Here is a 21323-nt window from a genome sequence, read left to right as displayed (position 1 = left end):
CCAGTAAAATTTGCAAGTCTGGCGGCAAACTGCCTGTTTTTCTGGCACAGTTACCGCTGGATTTATGAGGCCCACTGTGGACCAATCCTTACTTGCCACCAATAATGTTACCGCACACTATGTTTCATCGGCCAATAGAGGTGCTCAGGAATTACGTGTTTTCACCGGTAATTTTTTGGGAGGTGGTCTCAGGCGCTGCAATCAGATAGAAAGTAGCCAATGAATGCACCAACCCCTGTGTAACCTATAAGTAGTTGATTCCCCTAACCAATCCCGTCCCCTCAGGTTCTCATTATGAAACATCAGTTGTGATGTCATTATCCTTTTGAAGGTACGCATACATATGTAATGTTGTGCTCACACTTGGAGTTTGTACTAATCACCATATGCGTTAAAAGAATGTACCTTTTGCTAAAAGAAGAGGCCTTCTCTTTTTAAGCGGCGTTTAAGACCTGCTGACCTGGCAAGAACTTGTTTTTAACAGAAGAATTGTGTTTGGTCACTGTATGTCGAAGCATGCTGAGCCTGCTAAAACTATCTGCAGATTACGGGTGGGGGAAGGAATGAGTAAGCATGGCCTTGAGCACAGAGATACGGGCACAAAGGGGCACGAAAGAATGTGAAGACCGGGATAACAGGAAACCACGATAAACCACGATAGCAAATGTGCAATGGTTGTTCGTTAAACTCCAACTGGATACTTCAGATAAACTCCAACTGGAGATCCGCCCTGGGGTGGACGTGTTCTATGTGCAAGGCAATGTAAACAGAAAAGTATAAAAGAGCATGATGTGTAGAGGAAGGCGCGGCACTTCGACGACTTGCTTAGCGAGACGTTTGAACTTGCAGCCCATTCGCGAATGCTTGTGCATTAATAAAGTAATGTTTACTTGGCTCTTTTCTGTCTGAGTTATTGCAGGGTCCCTCATTGTACTGGTTATGGTGACGGCGAGAAATCGCACCCACAATTTTGGTGTCAGAAGTGGGATGCGAAGGAGCGACAGTCCGTCACTGGGTGAGGAACGCTGCGGCGGAACCGGAGAAGGAATTGATCACGCGGCCCCAACAACTGAATCCGCACCTTTGATTGCAACCAACGCGTCATCCTTGTTTTTCCGGCTCCGTCGGCGGTGGAACAGCAGGCTGTCGCCCTTCGGGTCCGGAACACTCTGGCGGGACCCTTAAGGTAAGTGGTATGGATGGATGCATGATGGAATAAGGAAATAACAATTTAGGGTTTATGAAGAGGACAGTGGTATGTCCGTCTATGGAATAATAATGATGAAACGGTGATGTATTGATATTGGTATGGCGATATATGTCAGGAGGATGTACTGTTAATGTTAGCCTATTAATGCACATTTGGGAAAGGTGAGTGTTTTTAGGCAATTGCGGTATACCAACAAAATGGGTCAAGCGGCTTCCAGCAAGAGTGGTATAGGCAAGAGACACTATGCCCCTCTTGAAGGAACCACTGCATTTGATATGTTGCTTAAACATGGATTGAATTCAACATTGTTCTTAAGGGAGTGGTCTGAATATACAAAAGATTCGATTGAGCATAAATGGCCAGACACCGGGTCCTTTGATGTGGCCCGCATATCCAAAGTAGAAATAGAATTAGTAAAAAGACGGGTCAGACCCGCACAGTTTGAGGCTATACGACTATGGAGGGTAGAAGCAATGCGCAGGCACAATGCTCAGAACAAACAAAAGGCAAAGGGGCAGAAGAGAACAGTAAATCAAAAATTACGTGACCTAGAGATAAAAGAGAAGGATGAGAAACTAGACCAGTTGGATAGACGTATTATGATTAAGAATAGCGGGGGTATGTATCCTGCCTTGCCGGCGCCTCGGTATGAAGATGTGATAGGACTAGAAGCAGAACAAACAACGACTGAATTGTTATTTCCAGGGGCTATGGCTCCTCCGAGAGAAGGTGAGGGTGAGAGGGCGGAATTCCCAATGAAGTATGGAGACCCAGATAGGTTGACAGACCATAGGAGAACGACTACTGTAGAAAAGGATAGAGATGGAGACTTGCAAATCCTTATGACCGGGCTGTATGGCACGCCCCTCAATGACAGCCTACGGGACCAATTGGGGCGTTTGACACCTTTGGAATTTAGGACAGTGGCCACTAAACTATATACCTTTCATGAGGGTAACTGTAAATTGAGAGGACAGAGTACTGCGGATCTGCCCTCAGCATATCAGGACGCTGTCGCGTTACTACCAGTGACTGCGTCCAGTTATGGGGATGTATGTCCGACATAATAGCGGAAGTCATAAGGGGCGGTGTTGAATGGGAGAAGGAAAAGAGGGCATGGGAAAGAGAGGTGAGGGAAAGAGGCTAAACTCAAAGATGCAGACCAGGCGGGCCAAAACGTAGCTAATCGTATGATAGCATCCATACACTCGCAGTCCATGTCCACCCTGGTGAGTCTGATGGAGGGCCTTGGCTGGCCTATACAAGTAAACGTAATTAAATATCTTCTTATTAGGGTGGATGATATAGAAGAGGAAAAGGAGCCTAGATATGTGTCCCAGTGGAATAGGATTAAGACGGAATTGGATAAGAAACTGCTATCTAATATAAGAGTGGATGATTCTGGGGCGGAAGAATGGAGAATGGCTAAGGTGGAGAAACTGTTAAAAGATTATAAAAAAAATAAAAGAGAAAAACCTTAGTCACCAGTCCTCTGCTTCATCACCAGTGCAGGCCCTTGTAAGTGAACAAACAAACACGGAAAAGTTACTATCAATGCCAATGAGAGAGTGTCAACCCACCATAGATGCAGTTACTGGTAACATGATGCGCACCTATGTGTATGTCCCCTTATCTCGACTAGAATTGATGCATATCACCAAGTCCATCCCCGACCCCCGTATAGACCCGGCAGGATTCTACAAAGAAGTGGGAAAGCTATTCAGACCCGGGTTATTTACTGTAGAGGATGTACATAACATATTGTTAGCTATTGTCCCAGAGGAGATATGGAACCCCTTTCGTGCCAAAGACAATGATACAATAAAATGGAAAGATGTAATGGAGGCGAGTAAAAATAGGAAACTGCATGAGGAATATCCCGAACCCCTAAGGGGGCATGGCATGGCAGTCCTGAGGGCTCTAGAAAAGGTATTACCCCCATTTGATGTGAATGTGGAGAAACTGTCTGCTGTGATACAGGGCGCAAGTGAGGAAGTAGCACAGTACTTCCTGCGTTACGAAGCAGCATTTAAAGCACACAGTGGGCTAGAGATAGGGTCTGAGACGGGCCAACGGTACTTTGCCACAAACTTTATAGAAGGGCTCCACGGGCCAATCCAGGAGAACATTAGGAAGGCAGAAAGTACGTGGATGACTAGAAACCCCCGGGATCTCCTCGAAATGGCCAGGTATTATGAAAGAGGGGAAAGAGTAAAGGGACAACAAAAGGCACGACAAGAGAAGGATCTAAAAACCAAAGTGTTGATGCAACAGTTGCATCAAGGGCCCCAAGGCAGGTAGAACTACAATAGTAACAGCCCGTCACAGGGCTATAGTAGCAACATGATAGGGGGCCAAGGGACAGGTAGAGGTACAGTGCAAGGAGGTGCGCTATATGGGAGGAGGGATGGGCTACCCCAAGATGTATGTGCCTTCTGCAAGAGACCCGGACACTGGAAATCCCAGTGTCCCCAGAGTAGTGGGAGAGGAAGGGGCGTACGGCCCCCTTTACAGACAACATTTGCTCCAGGAAATAGGACTGGTGGGTACAGCAATCAAGACAATAGAATGTTTAAACCCCCTCAACCCAATGCCTTTGACGGACAAGCAAGAGGGGATGTTCCCTGGCCAGCCCCGCCTCCCCCCAATCTACTTTATCAGCCACAACAAACAACACAAGTACAAGGTGTATGCCAGGGCGAAGGATGTGGGGAAGGGGTATACTATAATGACGACTTCCAGGATAACACAAGTGATATGTCCTAAGGAGGCCGAAATGAGACAGCGGGAGTGGTACAAGTACCTATAGATCAGAGGGGGCCTTATGCCTCCATTAGGATCGGCCCCCACCGAAACTTGAGATGTCTGGTAGACACGGGAGCTGGAAACAGTTCCATGAATATCAGAGCCGTCCCCGCTGTCCCATTATCGGATAAAAGCAAGGTATCAGTTGGATTTGGGGGGGGAATCCAATAAAGACTCCTGTAAGTGAAATAGTAGAGGCGGAACTTCATGGGGTGAAATGGGAGAATGGGTGGCTATTGACCAATCACTGCCCAGAAAACTTGTTAGGTATTGATGCATTAAAGACACTAGGGGCCACAATATATTGCTCCCCTCAGGGGGTGAGAATGACTATAAGCAAACCTATGGGTATGATAGGAGTAACGCAAACCCTGCCCCCGGAACTCCAAGACATCCCGAATGAACTATGGGCCACTCATGGGAATGATGTAGGGGTGTTGGGTGTTGGGTGTTGGGTGTTGGATGTTTCCCCAGTAGTAATCAAACTAAAGCCCGGTGCCAGGTTGCCCAGGATAAAACAATATCGCATATCACACAAGGGAGAGCAGGCACTATATCAAATAGTACAGGATATGATACGGTTAGGGGTGGTAGAGCCAACAAATGATAGCCCTTGTAACTCTCCGATCCTTCCAGTACACAAGAAAGGTGATGAAGCGGTACCCTATCGTTTCATTATTGATTTGAGGGAGATAAACAAAATAGTAGAACCCAGATATCCAGTTGTCCCTAATCTTGCAAGTGTACTCACTTTAATTCCCAAAACAGCGAAATGGTTTACGGTAATTGATTTGAAAAATGCCTTCTTCAGCATTCCTATTGCCGAAGAAAGCAGGTACCTGTTTAGTTTCACTCTTCGAGATAGACAGTACCAATTTACTAGAGCCCCGCAGGGATATACAGAAAGTCCCGCCATATTCAGCCAAGCACTAAAAACACAGATGGATAACCTAGCCCTACCCGCTAACACTGCTCTGATACAATATGTTGATGATTTGCTATTATGTGCAGCCACCGAAGAGGAATGCCATTATGTGACCAGATTGGTGCTAATGCACTTAGCAGAGAATAAGCACAAGGTAGCCCTAGCCAAAACGCAGTATGTAAAACAAAAGGTCCATTATTTAGGCTTTGAGTTGTCCGAAGAGGGGCGAACTCTGTCTACTGATCGCATTGCTTTGATACAGTCCATAAAAGGCCCCGACACGGCAAAAGGTCTCCGAAGGATAATTGGCGTTTTATCCTATTGTAGGCACTGGATTCCTGAATTCTCTGTATTGATCCAGCCCATGCTAAAAGCCTTAAAAGAAGTACAAGAAAACGGACCATTAGAATGGACACCTGAGATGGAAAAAGCCCTGACAGCTATGAAAGATGTTCTATGCCACGCACCGGCCTTAGGCACACCTGATTATACCAAGAGATTTTGCCTTTTCGTTGATGAACAGGAAGGTTGTGCTGTGTCAGTCTTAACGCAGGAACAAGGGGGTAAACAGAGACCATGTGCATATTTCTCCAGTGCTCTGGACTCAGTAGCTCGAGGCCTACCCCCATGCATGAGAGCAGTGGCCGCAGCAGCGGCAGCCCTAAAACAAAGTGCAGGTATCATCCTAGGGAGCGAAGTGACAGTAAAAGTCCCACATGCGGTGGACGTTCTCCTGAATAGAGTGCATACACAGCATTTGACCACAGCTAGACTCACAGTATGAGATGATTCTGTTTGCCAGTAATGTAAAAATCGAACGACGTAACACTTTGAATCCAGCGACACTGCTTCCTTTGCCCGTCTCACCTAATGACATTAGGCATGATTGTTTGATCCAAATGGAAGAACACACTAAAGGTAGAGCAGACCTGCAAGACACCCCGCTGGTTGATAATGAGGGTATATTGTTCTGTGATGGTTCCTGTTTCAAACTGCCAAATGGGGAGACAACAGCAGGGTATGCTCTAACCACAGGGGATCGGTTGATTGAGAGTGGGAAAGTGTGTGAAAAATCGGCCCAGGCAGCAGAATTGATTGCGCCAACGAGAGCATTAGTGTTAAGCAGCGGTATGAAAGTGACAATTTATACTGATTCAGCCTACGCTCATGGGGTGGTTTCCAGTTTTGGTAAACTCTGGGGAGAGCGTGGGTTTTTAACCTCCCAAGGTGATACTATTAAACATGCCCAATTGATTGCTGAATTATTACAAGCCCTTACGTTGCCCAAGATGGTGGCCATAGTGAAATGCCCAGCGCATAAAAGGACTCTAGATTATGTCACGCAAGGAAACTCCTTAGCCGACCAGATGGCTAAATTAGCTGCCACAAGGGATACACGGTGGGAGGCCCGACAACTCATAGTGGGGAGGGATGTGACTATGGAAGGGACGAAGGAGCGCGTAAAGGAAATCCAAGCAGATGCAACCACTGAAGAAAGACTATCTTGGCACAAGGATGATCAATACGAGGAAACGGTAGATGGGCTATGGGCACATACCAATACGAATACTTGGGTACTACCTGATGCATACTTACCTGTGATAGTGAGTGTGGCTCATGGTCCAACTCACGTTAACGCAAGGACTATGGAAGAAGTTTTGAGTGCTGTGTGGTACAACAAAAGATTGGGAATGTATTGTCGTCAATGGGCAAAACAATGTGAAATATGTGTTCTATACAATGTGGGGAAAGGTGTACCAGCCCCGGCGGGCCACAGTAAGTTACCCACCTGCCCTTTTGAGGTGGTGTATATGGACTTTATACAGCTGGAGCCTGTAAATAAACATTCCTACTGTTTGGTGATGAGATGTGGGTTCTCAGGATGGGTGGAAGCATATCCCCTGCGGGACAATAGTGCCACCTCCACAGCACAATGCATATTGAAACACTGGGTGCCCTTGTATACGGTCCCCAGATATCTATGGTCTGACAATGGGACTCATTTTACTGGTGAAGTAGTACGCAAAGTTTGCAAGGCCCTTGGTATTGATCAACGCTTCCATGCAGTTTTTCATCCTCAATCAGCTGGGATTATAGAGGGCACAAATAAGGTACTGAAGAACAAACTGGCAAAGGCTTGTGCTGAAACGGGACTGAAATGGCCGGATGCATTGCCTATTGAGTATGCGTACTATGCCTAAACGTACACATGGTTTATCTCCTTTCGAAATTGTTATGGGGCGTCCACCAAGTATTGGGACCCCCATATCACCTAAGAGATTGTCTGAGCAAGCATGGCCTGCATTACAACAGTATTGTATTGGGTTAACTAATAGACTGATTTCTATTAATGCACAGGTGAACGCAGTAGCTCCATCTCCTCTGATAGGAGAAGGTCACGACGTGCAGCCCGGTGACTGGGTTGTTATAAAAGCCTTTGATCGCACCAGCGGACTGCAACCCAGATGGAAGGGCCCGTTTCAGGTACTCCTCGCAACACAAACTGCGGTAAAAGTTGATGGCAAATCGCACTGGTACCACGTGAATCACGTCAAGAAGACGCTTCCATTACTGATTCCTCCAGAAAAGGGAACCAACCAACCCCAGGTTGCAACAGTACTGCCAGACGCCATTAGTAGGTGTGCCCATCGTCTCCGATCCCGTGACGTGTATGTGCCAAGCAACGTGTAAGGTCACTGTTTTAAACTTTGATCATTAGGGAGATGAACATTTGGACTCTCTTGTTGGTTTTAGCAGGATTGTGCCTTACTGAAGACAACGGGCTTGTAGCCTGAAGGGCCTCCGGCGTTCCCCTCATGGGACAGGCACTACGAGACGTGGGACAGATCGGATGAAGGTTTTCAGTGAGACCTACCACTATTAGAGTAATAAGGACACTGGTGCTTTAAATAGGGAATACAGCTATATCGCTAGGTTGCATCTGATACGCATACGTACCTATAATTGCGCCACATACTGAATTATGTCTGCACCCGTATATACTGGTTTAATCCCTGAGCAGATAAATGTATGCTCCCCAAACACAGAAGGTAAGAGAAAAACACCACTTTGCACCACAAGGAACAAAATCTTATTTTTTGTATGCTCGATAGTAGGCAGCTCCTTACGCCCATACTGGTTCTAGCGGCAATAGTTGTAGGAATTTGTCTCTGCATCCAATGCTTCCCGGTATGTGTGTCGTGCTGTGTTTCCATATGTTTTTCCAGCATAACGCGCCTAAATCCAATGGATAAAAGCCATGTGCAACAGGAATTTTTTGACATGGGAGGCCTGGAGAAGATTATGGTACATACATTATGTAATGATGTTGCTTTCCTGCCATCTGCTTATGCTAGGACTGTTTAGATTGATGCTCAAGTGTGAGCAAAGGGTGGATTGAAGGTACGCATACATATGTAATGTTGTGCTCACACTTGGAGTTTGTACTAATCACCATATGCGTTAAAAGAATGTACCTTTTGCTAAAAGAAGAGGCCTTCTCTTTTTACAGCGGCGTTTAAGACCTGCTGACCTGGCAAGAACTTGTTTTTAACAGAAGAATTGTGTTTGGTCACTGTATGTCGAAGCATGCTGAGCCTGCTAAAACTATCTGCAGATTACGGGTGGGGGAAGGAATGAGTAAGCATGGCCTTGAGCACAGAGATACGGGCACAAAGGGGCACGAAAGAATGTGAAGACCGGGATAACAGGAAACCACGATAAACCACGATAGCAAATGTGCAATGGTTGTTCGTTAAACTCCAACTGGATACTTCAGATAAACTCCAACTGGAGATCCGCCCTGGGGTGGACGTGTTCTATGTGCAAGGCAATGTAAACAGAAAAGTATAAAAGAGCATGATGTGTAGAGGAAGGCGCGGCACTTCGACGACTTGCTTAGCGAGACGTTTGAACTTGCAGCCCATTCGCGAATGCTTGTGCATTAATAAAGTAATGTTTACTTGGCTCTTTTCTGTCTGAGTTATTGCAGGGTCCCTCATTGTACTGGTTATGGTGACGGCGAGAAATCGCACCCACACATTTTAAACTACTGTCAAGCCTGGAGCCATGCGAGAGCGCAGACCTTTATTTGATATCCACTGTACCTGTTATATGTGGTTAATAAAACAGGGTTTGTCAAATTATTTGGACTCTTCCGTTGTTTGGCATGGGATTTCCCCTGGCCTGTCCTCTTTGCTTACACAGAAGGTTTCCACCCCTCTTTTACAGTTATTTGTGGCCTTCACTTTGGCTTAGGTAGTATTCACTCCGCAAAGCCCTCCGAAAGTCAGGAACAGCTTTGTTCCCTGTAGCAGATTCTCAGCTGACTCTTGGAATCAGTGTCACCCCTTCAGAATTCTTCCCCTAACTTTTTCCTGCTCCCTAACAAGGACTTTCTGAACTTTTACACAAAAACGTGTGCTTTTACACACACATTGAAAGTGGAGCACAAGGCTCCATTCATTTTAGGGCTGGACTTATAAAGTTATGATTGCCATCTCTGAAGACTGTTGGTGCTATAAAAGTTATTCACCCTTTTCCTTTACATGTATTGGTGGAGCTATTAACTTACTGTCTAAAGGGACATTTGCAATGAAAGCCAGAGTGGCTGCTGTCCCTCTAGTGGAGTGAGCCCTGGGCGTAAAAGGCAGTGTTTTATCTGATAGGGAATAGCACAGTTGTATACATCTGACTATCCACCTAGAGATGGCATTTTTAGAAATGCAGTCACCTTCTCTGCCTGGCTCTATGGAGACAAACAATTGATCTGTTTTTCTTAGCGGTCAGGTCTTGTCTACATAGTAGAGGACCGCTCTCTTCACATCTAGTGTGTGGAGTTTAACCTCAGCTGAGCTGTTGGGTTCCTAGAAGAAAGCCGGTAGCTCAATTGACTGGTTTGCATGAAATTTGGAGCTTAATTTAGGGGAGAACCTAGGGCGAGTATGTAAAACCAGCTTGTCTTTGTGTACAACAAAGAAAGGATCCTGCACTGACAATGCTTGAATTTCACTAGCTCTTCTTATGGAAGTGATAGCCAGTAAGAAGGCAGTTTTATAAGTCAGGTGTTTGAGAATAGACTTGTGCATAGGCTCGAAAGGGGGTCCCATGAGCTTAGCGAGTACCACATTGTGGTCCCAACCTGGCGGCGGGTTAGAAATTGGAGGGTGGAGTCTCTTTACTACTTCCATAAATTCCTTGATGACCGGTACTTTACACCATGAGAAATTATGAGAGGTTGTGTAGGCTGAAAAGGCTGCCAGGTGGACTTTTAGGGAGTTGAATACTAACCCCACATCTAGCAAATGGAGCATACAAGTTAGAATGTGGGATGGAGTACATTCTATAGGGTTGATCTGTTTAGACTGGCACCAAATTACAAATCTTCCTCATTTGTCAAAAAACAGTGCCTAGTGTTTGGTTTTCTTGATTCTTTCAAGATATCCATGCATCTTTGTTGCAGGTTGAGATGTCCGAACTCTAACCTCAGGAGCCATTCTGCCAAGTTCATTGAGTGCGGCTGCACTGTTAGTCCCTCGTGCTGTGCGAGTAGGTTGTACTGGCACAGGAGTTTGATGGGAATCGCACATCGCTGGTTTGTGCATTTGTGGATACCATGGTTGTCTTGCCCACATAGGAGCAACTAGGCTAAGCGTCATCGGTTCCTTGTGTATTTTTTTCACCCCTGACCAGTTCATACATAGGGTGTTCCCCTTGGAGCCTAGCTGGGGGAACCTGGACGCGAAGTCTGGGCATTGACTGTTTTCGCTTGTGGCGAATAAGTCTATAGTGGGGAAATCCCATTGAGAGAAGAGGTTTTCTACGACTCCTTTGTGTAGACGGCACTCGTGTTCCTCTGGTAGGGGATCTCTGCTCAGCGAGTCTGCTAGAGAGTTGAGTTCCCCTGGAACATGTGACAGGAACATATTCCGTTTGAGTGCCCATTTCCAAATTTGCTGGGCAAGTCTGGATAGATTTGGAGAAAATGTACCCCCGTTTGTTGATATATAACATTGCTGTAGTGCTGTCTGTTAGGATCTGCACAGATAGTTTTAAACGGGGTTCGAATGCCTGAAGGGCTCTGAATACTGCCAGAAGTTCCTGTTACGCTCACCTGGTATCCACAGGGACGACACCAGCCAGTTGGTCGCTGGTGCCCTTCCCAATGATTCCCTGGTGTGTTCTCAGTGTTGATGGGATTCCGCCTGGAAATGAAGACAATATTAGGACTGGGCGACCACAGTAAGTTTTCCCCAACCTCCCTTGTGCTTCCAGCCCCTCCAGGTTCTCTTCTCACCTGGTTGTCGGAATCGGTGGGCTCTCCGTCCTGCTCTCTGGGCAGGGGCGCGTTGTCTTTTGTGGGCGCGGGCGGTCCAGTTACTTCACTGACTGCTGCCCTTGTAGTGTCTTTCAGGTAGGTCTTATTGCGATTGATGGCGTATTTCTTGCATGCCTTTTCTCTGTTCTAAATGTCTCTTTTGTTATCTCCCTAGGAGCGCGGAGTGTCCGCTTGGAGAACTGGATATGCTGGTTCTCACCGGGAGATGATGGTGCGCTATGATGCGGTAAGGAGGCGCTTTGCGTAGCGCAGTGATGTCTTGTCCTCACTGACCTGTGCCTTTCTCTTTTGTAGGTCGCGGTGAGTTCCCAGCGCAGATGGAGTTCCGGAGCTATGCCGGCCGAAAAGCAACCAACCAGTTAAGTCTTTAAGCGCTTTGTGGTTGTAATGTCTCCACTACCTCCTTTAATGATGTCTTCCTCCTTTTCTCAGGTCCTTCCATCCGGGCAGTGAACTCCACCAACAGAGCTGCTCAGAAGCTGCGAGCAGTGAAGGAGGATGAATGCAGGCAAGATTCTGCTGCTAACGATGTTCTTGGTTTTTCTGCAGGTCCGGAATTCACCAGGCTCGTGAGAAAGCTGAACACGGTGAGCGTCACATTGCTAGAAACAAAGTAACGCGAAGCGTGTGGTCTTGTTCGGGTGTGGTTTAAATAACCACTGTAAAGTAGTCGAGGTAAAGTAGTCCCTAAACCACCACACCCAAAACACTAGACTGCATAGCTTGGTTCTAGGAATCAAGCTATGTGGATGCCTCCATGTTGGCTGAAAGCCTAAATAAAGTAGTTCCTCAAGCAGATGTCTTTCCTTACTGATGAGCCTGGTGCCAAAGGCGCCAGGACTGGCCCCAAGAGGGCCGGAGAAGTGGATGCCAGGCCTTATTAGTGATCCGAGCCCTGATTCCACCTGGCCAATGGGCTTGCCCTTGGGGATCAGGGCTGAGGGTTGTGACACTTCCAGCAGATTGATGTGTTTCAGAGCTACAGAGCGAGACCACAGACCCTGAGCTGTGAGCTGAAGGTAGTGAGCCCCCCACCCGCCAGTGAGGCATCTGTTGTGACAACCAACCACCTGTACCTCTGGATCGTATAAGGGTTTTCCCTTTGTTAGATTTTCCCTTGTCCACCAGCGAAGATTTTGTACAATTGTTGGTGAAACGACCACTAGATCGTCCCACTGACCACTTGCCTGAGACCACTGTTTCGCCAACCACTCCTGCATGGGTTGCAGGAGCGCGCGAGAAACCAGGTAAATGCAAGATGCCATCATGCCTAATAAACGCCTATCTTTGCGCACCCTTATCTGGCGGCCGGCCCGATAATGCGGAATTTGCAATAACAAATGTTGTACTCTTTCCTCTGACGGAAAGACCAACCCCTCTTCTGTGTTTAAGACAGCTCCTAGGACTGTTTAGAAGTGCTTGGCACTAGGCTTGACTTTTTCTTGATGTAGAAGCCCAATTGAAAGAGAAGGTTGATTGTTCTCTGAATGTTTTGTCTGCAAATTAGGGGGGGGGGGGGGGGGGGGGGAAGTCCCCTGTAATGAGCCAGTTGTCTAAGTAAGGGTACATTGGGATTGCCTCCCTGTGCAGGTGTGCTGCCACCACCACCAGTACCTTTGTGAATACCGTTGGAGCAGAGGCTATTCCGAAGAGCAGCACTTTGAATTGGTAGTGCATGTTCGCCATCTTGAAATGCAAGAATCTTCTGTGTGCTGGGAACATTGAAATATGAAAATAGGCATCTTTCATATCCAGATTTGCCATGTTAGCCCCCTTTTTAAGTAGAGGGATTACCTCTTTTAGTGTAGTCATGCGGAACTTTTGTAGCTTTACATTCGGCGTAAATCTAATATTGGGCGCATTGTTAGATCTTTCTTTGGCACAAGGAAGTAAGTTGAATAAATACCACTGTTTAGCCGGTTGGCCGGGACGACTTCGAGGGCCTCCTTTAATAGAAGTATGGCTATCTCTTCGAGCAGGATACGCTGATGTTCTTCTGCGTGGGTCTTCTGTCGTGGTGGGTGGTCGTGGAGACGGAGACTTTCTACACAGTATCCGCCTGCTACTGTGGACATCGCCCATCTGTCTGAGGTGATTCCCTCCCATGCGTGGGTGAAGCTGGAAATGCTGCGTCCTACTGGAGAAGCATGGGAGGGAACCTGAAGCGGAAAGTCACTGTTTCGGAGGTGGAGTGCCACCTCGAGCAGGGCCTCTCACCCGACCACGACCCCTGCGTTGTCCTCTAGGGTATCCTTGGGAGGATTGGCCTTGATTATAGGAGGAACCCTGGCCCTGACTGCAGTTGGATCCTCGTTGAGATTTGGGCTCCAAAACAGCGAAAATTGCCATTACCTCTCTGCCCGGATGGCTTGTGGTAAGTTGACCCAAAGATTTAAGAGTGTCATACTCATCCTTTACAGTCTTAAGGGCGTCTTCGAAAGGCCTTACCGAAGAGCACATTTGGTTCAACAGGCATGGTTATTAGGATGGCCTGCATCTCTGGTTTGAACTCTGACTGGCGCAGCCATGCATGCCTCTTAATAACAGTACCCTGCGCAATGACTCACCGACATTGTCCGCCGCATCGAAGTTGGTCTTAAGAAGACAGGTAGAGACCGCCCTCCCCTCTGCAGCCACTTGTGCTTGTTGGGACTTTAGTGGCTCTGGGGCAGACGACTCTGGGGGAGATGAAAGTAAAGCAGATATTTCTTCCCACTTGTGGCAGTTGTAACTGACCAAAAGTGTTGCATGGTTTGCTATTCTTGTTTGATAAGCTACAGAGGAGGACACTTTACTAGCCATGGCGTAGATCCTCTTGCTCCCCTTGTCGGGTGGAGCCTCAGAGAAAGCAAGGGGTGTGCCCGCTCTTTTTCTAGTTGTAGTCACAACTAATGAGTCTGGCTTCAGCTGCCCTCCAATATACAATGGGTATGAAGGTGCGGGTCTGAATAATTTCTCTACACAAGGGTTTGCAGCCTGTGAGAGGTTAAGTGCTTCTAAAGATGGTTGTATTCTGTGCTGCACTGACTTCAGTAGCGGGATAAATTGTGCTACTGCTTTCCAGTCCATCAATAGTTGTTCTGCAAAGTCTTTATCCTCCTGTACCTTCTGGGTTTCAATCTGAAAGTGCTTGCCCACTTTGGCTAGAGCCTCATTAAGGAGAGGTTGATGGTCAATAGGGGAATCGACAATTGGAGTGTCTATTTTAGGAGAGGAGTCTATGGAGTACACATTGGCTTCTTGGTCAGCCTCTTGGTCCTAGTCATCCCCATAATAAGGGTCCGCTGTATCCTCATCAATAAACTGAGGGTCAGCTGCCTCTACAAAAGAGATCTTCTTGGTCTGATTCTGGGTCATAGAGATCTATGACTGTACTCTGTAAAGGAACATTTGAACAAGACCTCTTAAAAGTGCGTTGAGTAGGTAAAGCAGATGCTTGTGAACCAGATGGAGCTGTGGTGGGGGGGTGGAGTGGAAACTCTGAAGGTAATCGGGGTTCTTTTCGAAAATATTGGCCTTAAAGGTCATTTAGTATTTAATTTGTATAGCGCACCAGGCCCCGGGGCAACCGGGCACATCACTATAATACAGCATTTACAGGTATGATAATAGCAATGAGAGGACAAGCAGATTATATATACACACATGTACAAATTAAGCAGAGAACCCAGAGCTAAATGTCCTGGGCGGCCAGCCAGGTTTTCGTAAGGTGTTTGAATCTCGGGAATGAGGGTTCTGCTCTAAGCCCATTAGGAATTGTTCCAGAGTTTAGCTGCCAAGATGGGGAAGCTAATTCCACCTGATCTTTGGAGATTGAAACGTGGAACCTCAAAGCAGTTTAAATGAGCCATTCTGCGAGGTCTAATGGAGTTGTGGAGGGCAAATTGGTTAGCCAGGTAGCAGGGAGCTTGGTTATGAAGGCATTTGGGGGTAAGAGCCAGTGTTTTCAGGGAGATACGGTGTGGGACAGAGAGCCAGCGAATATTGCGTCTGGTGTCGGATATGTGTTGGCGCCTGGGAATGTTGAGGGCAACTCTAATAGCATTGTTTTGGACAATTTGCAACTTGTTTAGGTTGCAGCAATTGGTGCCTAGGTACAGTGCATTCAGTAATCAATCTTGGATAATACAAGAGTTCTAGCCAGGGTGACACAATTGGTTGCGGAGAGGAAATGGGGACAGGCTGTAATAAGCTTGCAGGTATATGCCGCTGCGGAAGAGACTGAGTTATTTTATCTGGTCAGGGATAGGGTCGAATCAATGTAGATCCCTAGGGTTTTTGTGTCCTTGGCGGTTGGGATAATATTCCCATCGATGATGAAGGACTTGAACGCAAGGTCGAGTTTGGGAAGTTTTTGTGGTGAACCAAGAATAAGTAGCTCAGTCTTTTCATCATTAAGACAGAGTCCGTGTTGAGCCATCCACGCCTAGATGACCTGGCGGATGACCTTGATATCGAGGGAGTCAGCCGTGTAGTCACCTGAGATAGGGATTATTATCACTGTCAATGTCTTGTGAAGACCATTCTTTGGAATTACCACAGATTGAGGCGAAAGTCCTAAATCTTCATCTGTGGGAGGTACCACCTTAGGCGTAGGATTCTCTAGGTTTCTCTATAGGCCTGGATTCTCTAGGCTTCAACTTCTGAGGTTTTTTATCCCCAATAGGGCTCTTGTCCCTATGAGGAGTTTTTGATGTTTTCTTGTGATGTTTCCCTTCCCCTTGGGGCCCAGTGTTGAACTGATTTTTTGGGTGCTGCCACCTTATCTGACGCAGAGCGTCGAATTTTGGATGCGGGTAGAGCAGAGGCCTCGTCCGTGGACGATCGATCTTCGGAGGGAGTTTTGCAAGCGACACCTTTGCCGTTTTTCGACAGTTGGCCCCCATCGTGTCGTGATCTCGAGCGAGTTTGCCCAGAGGACTGGGACTCAGCAGACCTTTCCCTGGGTGTCAAACAGTGTCGCTCACTCGACCCATGTGTCGAGTCTCGACCTGGGCTTATGTGCTTAGTGGTGTGTGTCTTTGTAGCCCTAACGCCGCCGGGTGTAGACCCCACAACATGGCCGCCGGCCTGTCCAACGGGTTTGGGGGCCTGCGCTTGAGTACCTGGAGCTACTCCTTCGCGACGGCGTCGCTGCCATCGCTAAAGGCGCCTTCTACCTCCATGGCCTCGAGTTGCCTGGCGTAGTGGGCCCAGCGCTTTGTGGAGCAGTCCTTGAATGTCTTTGGCTTGAAGAGCCTGCACGCTCGACAAGACGTTTCGACGTGGTCTCTTGGGAGACACAAATTACAAACTAAATGTTTGTCTACCCACAGGAATTTGCAATTACACTTGGGGCAGAATTTAAAGGGAGTATTTTCCATAATTACAGGTTATGGCAGCTGGGCGAAAAAAGTGTAGGAAGGGGGGTATAGACATCCTAAAATGACCCCCCCCCTCTCACCCTGCTGTCTGTGCCGAGGCCCGGGGCGGGCTTCCAAGGCCGAACGGTCCGTCGCGGTATTCCTTCGACGGGCAGTTCTCTTCACCAGTGTTTATGTTTCGGAGGTCGGTGAAAGGATAGAAAGAAATACTATCAATATTTTAACTAGTCAATGGCTTTACACCAAAAGCGGAACTCCGCTTATACGCGTCCATCTAGATTGGCGGAAAAAAAAAAAAACAATCTGAGGGACCTCGACGCGCGAGTCATCATGGGTACAGTGGATGTCACTCTGGATAGTATTACTGGCACGCCCTGTCGAGTTTCGAAAACAACAACTAATACTCTACAGCTTCCACTAGATGTTGGCATATACATCTCCCCCACGCATGTGGGTGTGTACCATAGATTATGTGGCAGGCAAGTCCTGTCTAGCATGACATGGGCAGGAAATAGTTTCAAAAAACAAATAAACATCTAGTTGTTTCATGGAGTGTGACATCAAGTAAAAACAGCAATACATTTCTTAAAATATGAAAAGGAGGTTCATCCAAGATCAACAGAGTCATGTTAGTCTTGCAAGGGTGACCCACAGCACAAACGTTGTGAGGAGCATACTCGAGCCATTTTGTTTAACAGGAGCCAGTTAAAAAAGGGAATTCAACATGGTCCTGGTGTTCCCTGGGAAACAGCTATAGAAAATATGGTAGGCATACAACGTATCAGTTTTGATCAAGAAATGCAGAAATTCACAGAGACATCCCCATGCGTTGGAAATGATGACACAGTAGGGTACGGAAGGTTAAACTCTAAGCATTTTCAAAACCCAAACAGGCACTGGAATTAAGGGAGGAGGACAAGTCTCCACTTTCCTGCCCTAATGTTTGCTTTTTTACTAGAGGCCCGGAAACAAAGTAATGCAAGAAAAACGAAAACACGCCACACGGTGCAATGAACAAACCACATTCTACACACAGGTAACTTACAGTCGTTCATGCACAGTGGGGATCCAAACATTTGGCAAAAAACACAACTATCCCAAATCTGAGATGCAAAGGCAATTCCCAACACAAAAAAACGAGAAGCTTTAGTTCCTAAAACGCTTCTCCCCAGAATCCTTCCAAAGCATACACATCCTTGACCATAAAGATAGCGGAAGCATAAACGTGCCAAGCATCTTCTACACTCACCTCAGCACTCTGTCCAGTGCTCGGACCAAGCCTCTCAAACACACTGGGCCTGCGCGAAGTGCTATCCGATATGGTCTTGCTATTCTCTACTGTGACTTTCCGTCTCATTTTTGACATTTTTATTTTCTTTCGTCCTGAAAAAAAGTGAAAGTAAAATAATTATGCAGTACTCTTCAAACAAGAAAACAAGATCAATTGTTCTAGCTTTACCCAATGTGCAAGAATATTAGTCATACTACTAACTTCTCTCATTGCCAGAGCCAATTACAAGTGGAATAATTTTTGTTGTGAACAGTGGACCAATATTGCATCTAGAAGTCATCCCACCTAGGTCCCTCTAAATCAGACCACGCCCTTTCTCCCCTCTATGGAGCACTCCGCCCGTTCCCCCTCCCCACTACCCCCAATCCACCTAGTTTCCCTATGCAAGCGTTATTGCACAGCTGGCTGGTGACTGCGTTTGATTGTAGTGGCAGTGGCTACAGGCTGCTGTACACCAGAGACATCCCTACAGTGAAGTCCTGTGTAAATTCATTGCATAGTCCAACGGGCAGAGAGTTCCTACGAAAAGGAGCACAAGGCAATGTTGAGGGTGATTTCATCATGGATACTGCTAGCCTGGGAGAGAGAGAGAGTACCACAGCTGCCAAAACCATATTGGAATGCAGGCCTCGAAAAATCTTTAAAACCCTGCTAGATCTGCAGGTGGAGTAACTTAATTTCTCTTAGGTCAATTAGATAAATTAACTCGACCCATGAACTTGATGGGAGAATCTTTTTCGTATTGAAAAAAGCATGGTGATGCATGAAGAAATATTAACAGCAATGTTAATGTGCCTTTGCAACATTTTCCTCCTCCGGGACAAGTTGGAACACAATTTTCTTCAGAGCGCAAGATCCCACACAAATGAAGTACCATTGTGCGAGGCGAATATGAAAATGGTCATGCATTTGGGTGACATGCTTGGAGTTTACGAAGTTCAAGATAATATATGTTTAAAAATTAAGGTACGAATTAGGCTTATGATAAACGATCCCATATACACTGGAATCAGCCGAGGCCAATGATAGGGTTAGAGTGGAGTTTAGTGTTTCAATTTATTAAACAAAAGCAGGAGTACCAAATAGTGCAGGATGACACCAAAAAGATGAATGTTGCCAAATGACACAGAATTAGATAATTAGGAGTAACAATGTATGTGCTTATTTAAAGATTATGCACCCCACAATTCAGGTGGTCACTAATGATCGGTGTCTTGTTGCACATCAATGCTGGCAGAGAAATGCAGAAGGCACTACAGGGTTGTTAAGGTATACCAGTATTTATACCATGACGGTCTTGTTATTCTAACAATTTCCTTAATTTACCCTATACCGCTCTGCCGTCGGTTATCTTTTTGCTGTCAAAGGACATTATTGTTTTGTAAAGTAATAAAGCTAAAACAGCACTGTAGGGATGTTAACCAAATGTGGTCACTAGAAAAGAAAAAATAGCTGGGCCTTCTCAAAACAGGGAGCTTGTAATACATCGGGGTCAGGTACTGCTGGTAATTGTAATTTTTGAAAATGCAGAAGCAAGTACACAAGGATTTTAATTTAGATTTAAAGTGTGCTTCCAGGATTATCCAATTATAAATGTGTTAGTAATGCCTTCACAACTGAAAGCTTTAGAAATATTTGAATCACAGGAACCAAGTCACACTATTCCTCTATGCTCATTTTATTTGTACTGTAAAATAAGTTTCCTAACGATTTATTTTAGCCACAATGTCTGGATAACATTAGGGTAGGGATTATTTTTGGTGTTTTGTTTAGTGCCATTTTACTATGGTTTGGAAATTAAGTAGAAATCAAGTAATCTGAAGTATGCCACAAAATTGACCAAAATTTGACCAAAAGGCATGTGGCGGGAAACGATCAAAATAAGCTAGCAATTGCTTACGTTAAAGGAACAATCATTAATATTTACAAAACGTAAAAACGTGTAATTTCTGATTTTGTAATTAAAAAAAGGGGGGCAAAAATTAAAGTTGCAAGCGACTATCCAGCAATAAAAATGTCTTGCCACCTCGATGCTACACCCATACACAGCACACCATCGCTTATTTGCCAAGAGCTAAATACTGAATGCAAATTTTGCACCCTGAAAGATAACATGAACAGTCAGGTAAAATGGAATGCAAAGTGGATCAGAGCTCCCTTAATTTAAGAAACCTCCAACATATGTATACTGCAACTTTAACAGTTCTAGACAGGAGTACAATACCCCGAGGCCTCAACTTTGACTTCAACAAAATGTGTTACTTGGCATTGCATTTTACATACAAGTGATGTGGTAGGAAAAAGGCAAACACCAATCCTGGCACTAACTGCAACAAGTAGCATATTGCATGCATGTCTTGGGCACACAATATATTCTTGGCTTTTCGGTTTATGAGGAGGGCAATCACCGCTGATCAGAAGAAGTCACTATAGTGCAGCCTTGTGAGGCTTTCCTTCTTAAAGATGCCACCGGATATCCCTAGGAAGCAATCACATATGCCCTCTTCAAATTATGCTTAGAAAGAAACTTGTTTAAGGAACGTCATTTGCCTGTGCACATACCTTTCTAGACTGTTCCTCACACAAAGTTAGTTTTGAGCTGGTTAATAGGAACATCTGATATTTATAGTGCAACAAAGCTGTAGTACAAGGCCAGAGGGAAAAAAAGCTATGCCAATAATGTTTCAGTGGGGTGTTCAATCAGTGCTGGTAAAGAGGCATTCTAATTGACACTTGTTAATTAATTCTATGTCAAGAACGGAAGCGAGCATTATGCTTCAACAAATAACTGAAAATGACTAATTTTCTCATTTTCTTTTTTTAAACTACATTTCACTTTAAACACACTCCTTTCTGTAGTCCATATAACCCTTCCTGTCTTTTTGCTCCACCTCTTCTTTTGCTGCTCTTCAGCAAGATAAGTACACATTCTTACTGTAGAGCGTGCTTAATGTGTTTCATGTAGTATTTAAAGGGATGGTCTAGTAAAAATTTGTATTTAAAAAATAGATAGGCAACATAAAAAAAAAATACTAGCATTCTCCGTTTTAAAACTTCCTATGTAAAATTTTGAGCTATTCAAGCTCAAAATTCGCAAAAAGCAAGCACATGGCGCATCCATTTTGTGAAATGGAGGCCCTCCTGTGCTGGCTTTTGCTTTTGCAGCACTAATGAAGGAAAAGCCAGCCAGCTGTAGTAAACAAAGGCTACCGCTGGGTGGCTTTCCCTTCATTAGTGCTGTAGGCGGAGGACAGGGACCGGAGACCAGAGCAGGAAAGCTGCAGCTGAATCTCGGTAAGTGCCATTTATTTATTTTTTTAAAAATAAGCGCTGCGCTTTTTTTCTAAGTTTTCAAAACCGCAGCTTTAAAAACGTTGTATTTATGTTTGCGG

The 21323-nt window shown here is 45.7% G+C and overlaps 1 protein-coding gene across 2 annotated transcripts in view; it reads right to left on the bottom strand.

Annotated features, from left to right (window-relative positions):
• ZC3H13 (zinc finger CCCH-type containing 13) overlaps positions 1–21323 on the bottom strand; it is a 1331719-nt gene that overhangs the window by 1297032 nt on the left and 13364 nt on the right. For both annotated transcript variants that reach the window (XM_069639959.1, XM_069639960.1), the window contains exon 2: positions 17890–18023. In XM_069639959.1, coding sequence (XP_069496060.1) covers positions 17890–18023 — 134 coding nt within the window. The remainder of the gene's footprint in view (positions 1–17889; positions 18024–21323) is intronic.

This window comes from Ambystoma mexicanum, chromosome 7q (assembly GCF_040938575.1).
Source record: "Ambystoma mexicanum isolate Mex_15411 chromosome 7q, UKY_AmexF1_1, whole genome shotgun sequence".
Classification (NCBI taxonomy): domain Eukaryota; kingdom Metazoa; phylum Chordata; class Amphibia; order Caudata; family Ambystomatidae; genus Ambystoma; species Ambystoma mexicanum.
The sequence above is the reverse complement of the archived record's forward strand: the minus strand, read 5'-3'. Positions and strand labels throughout refer to the sequence as shown.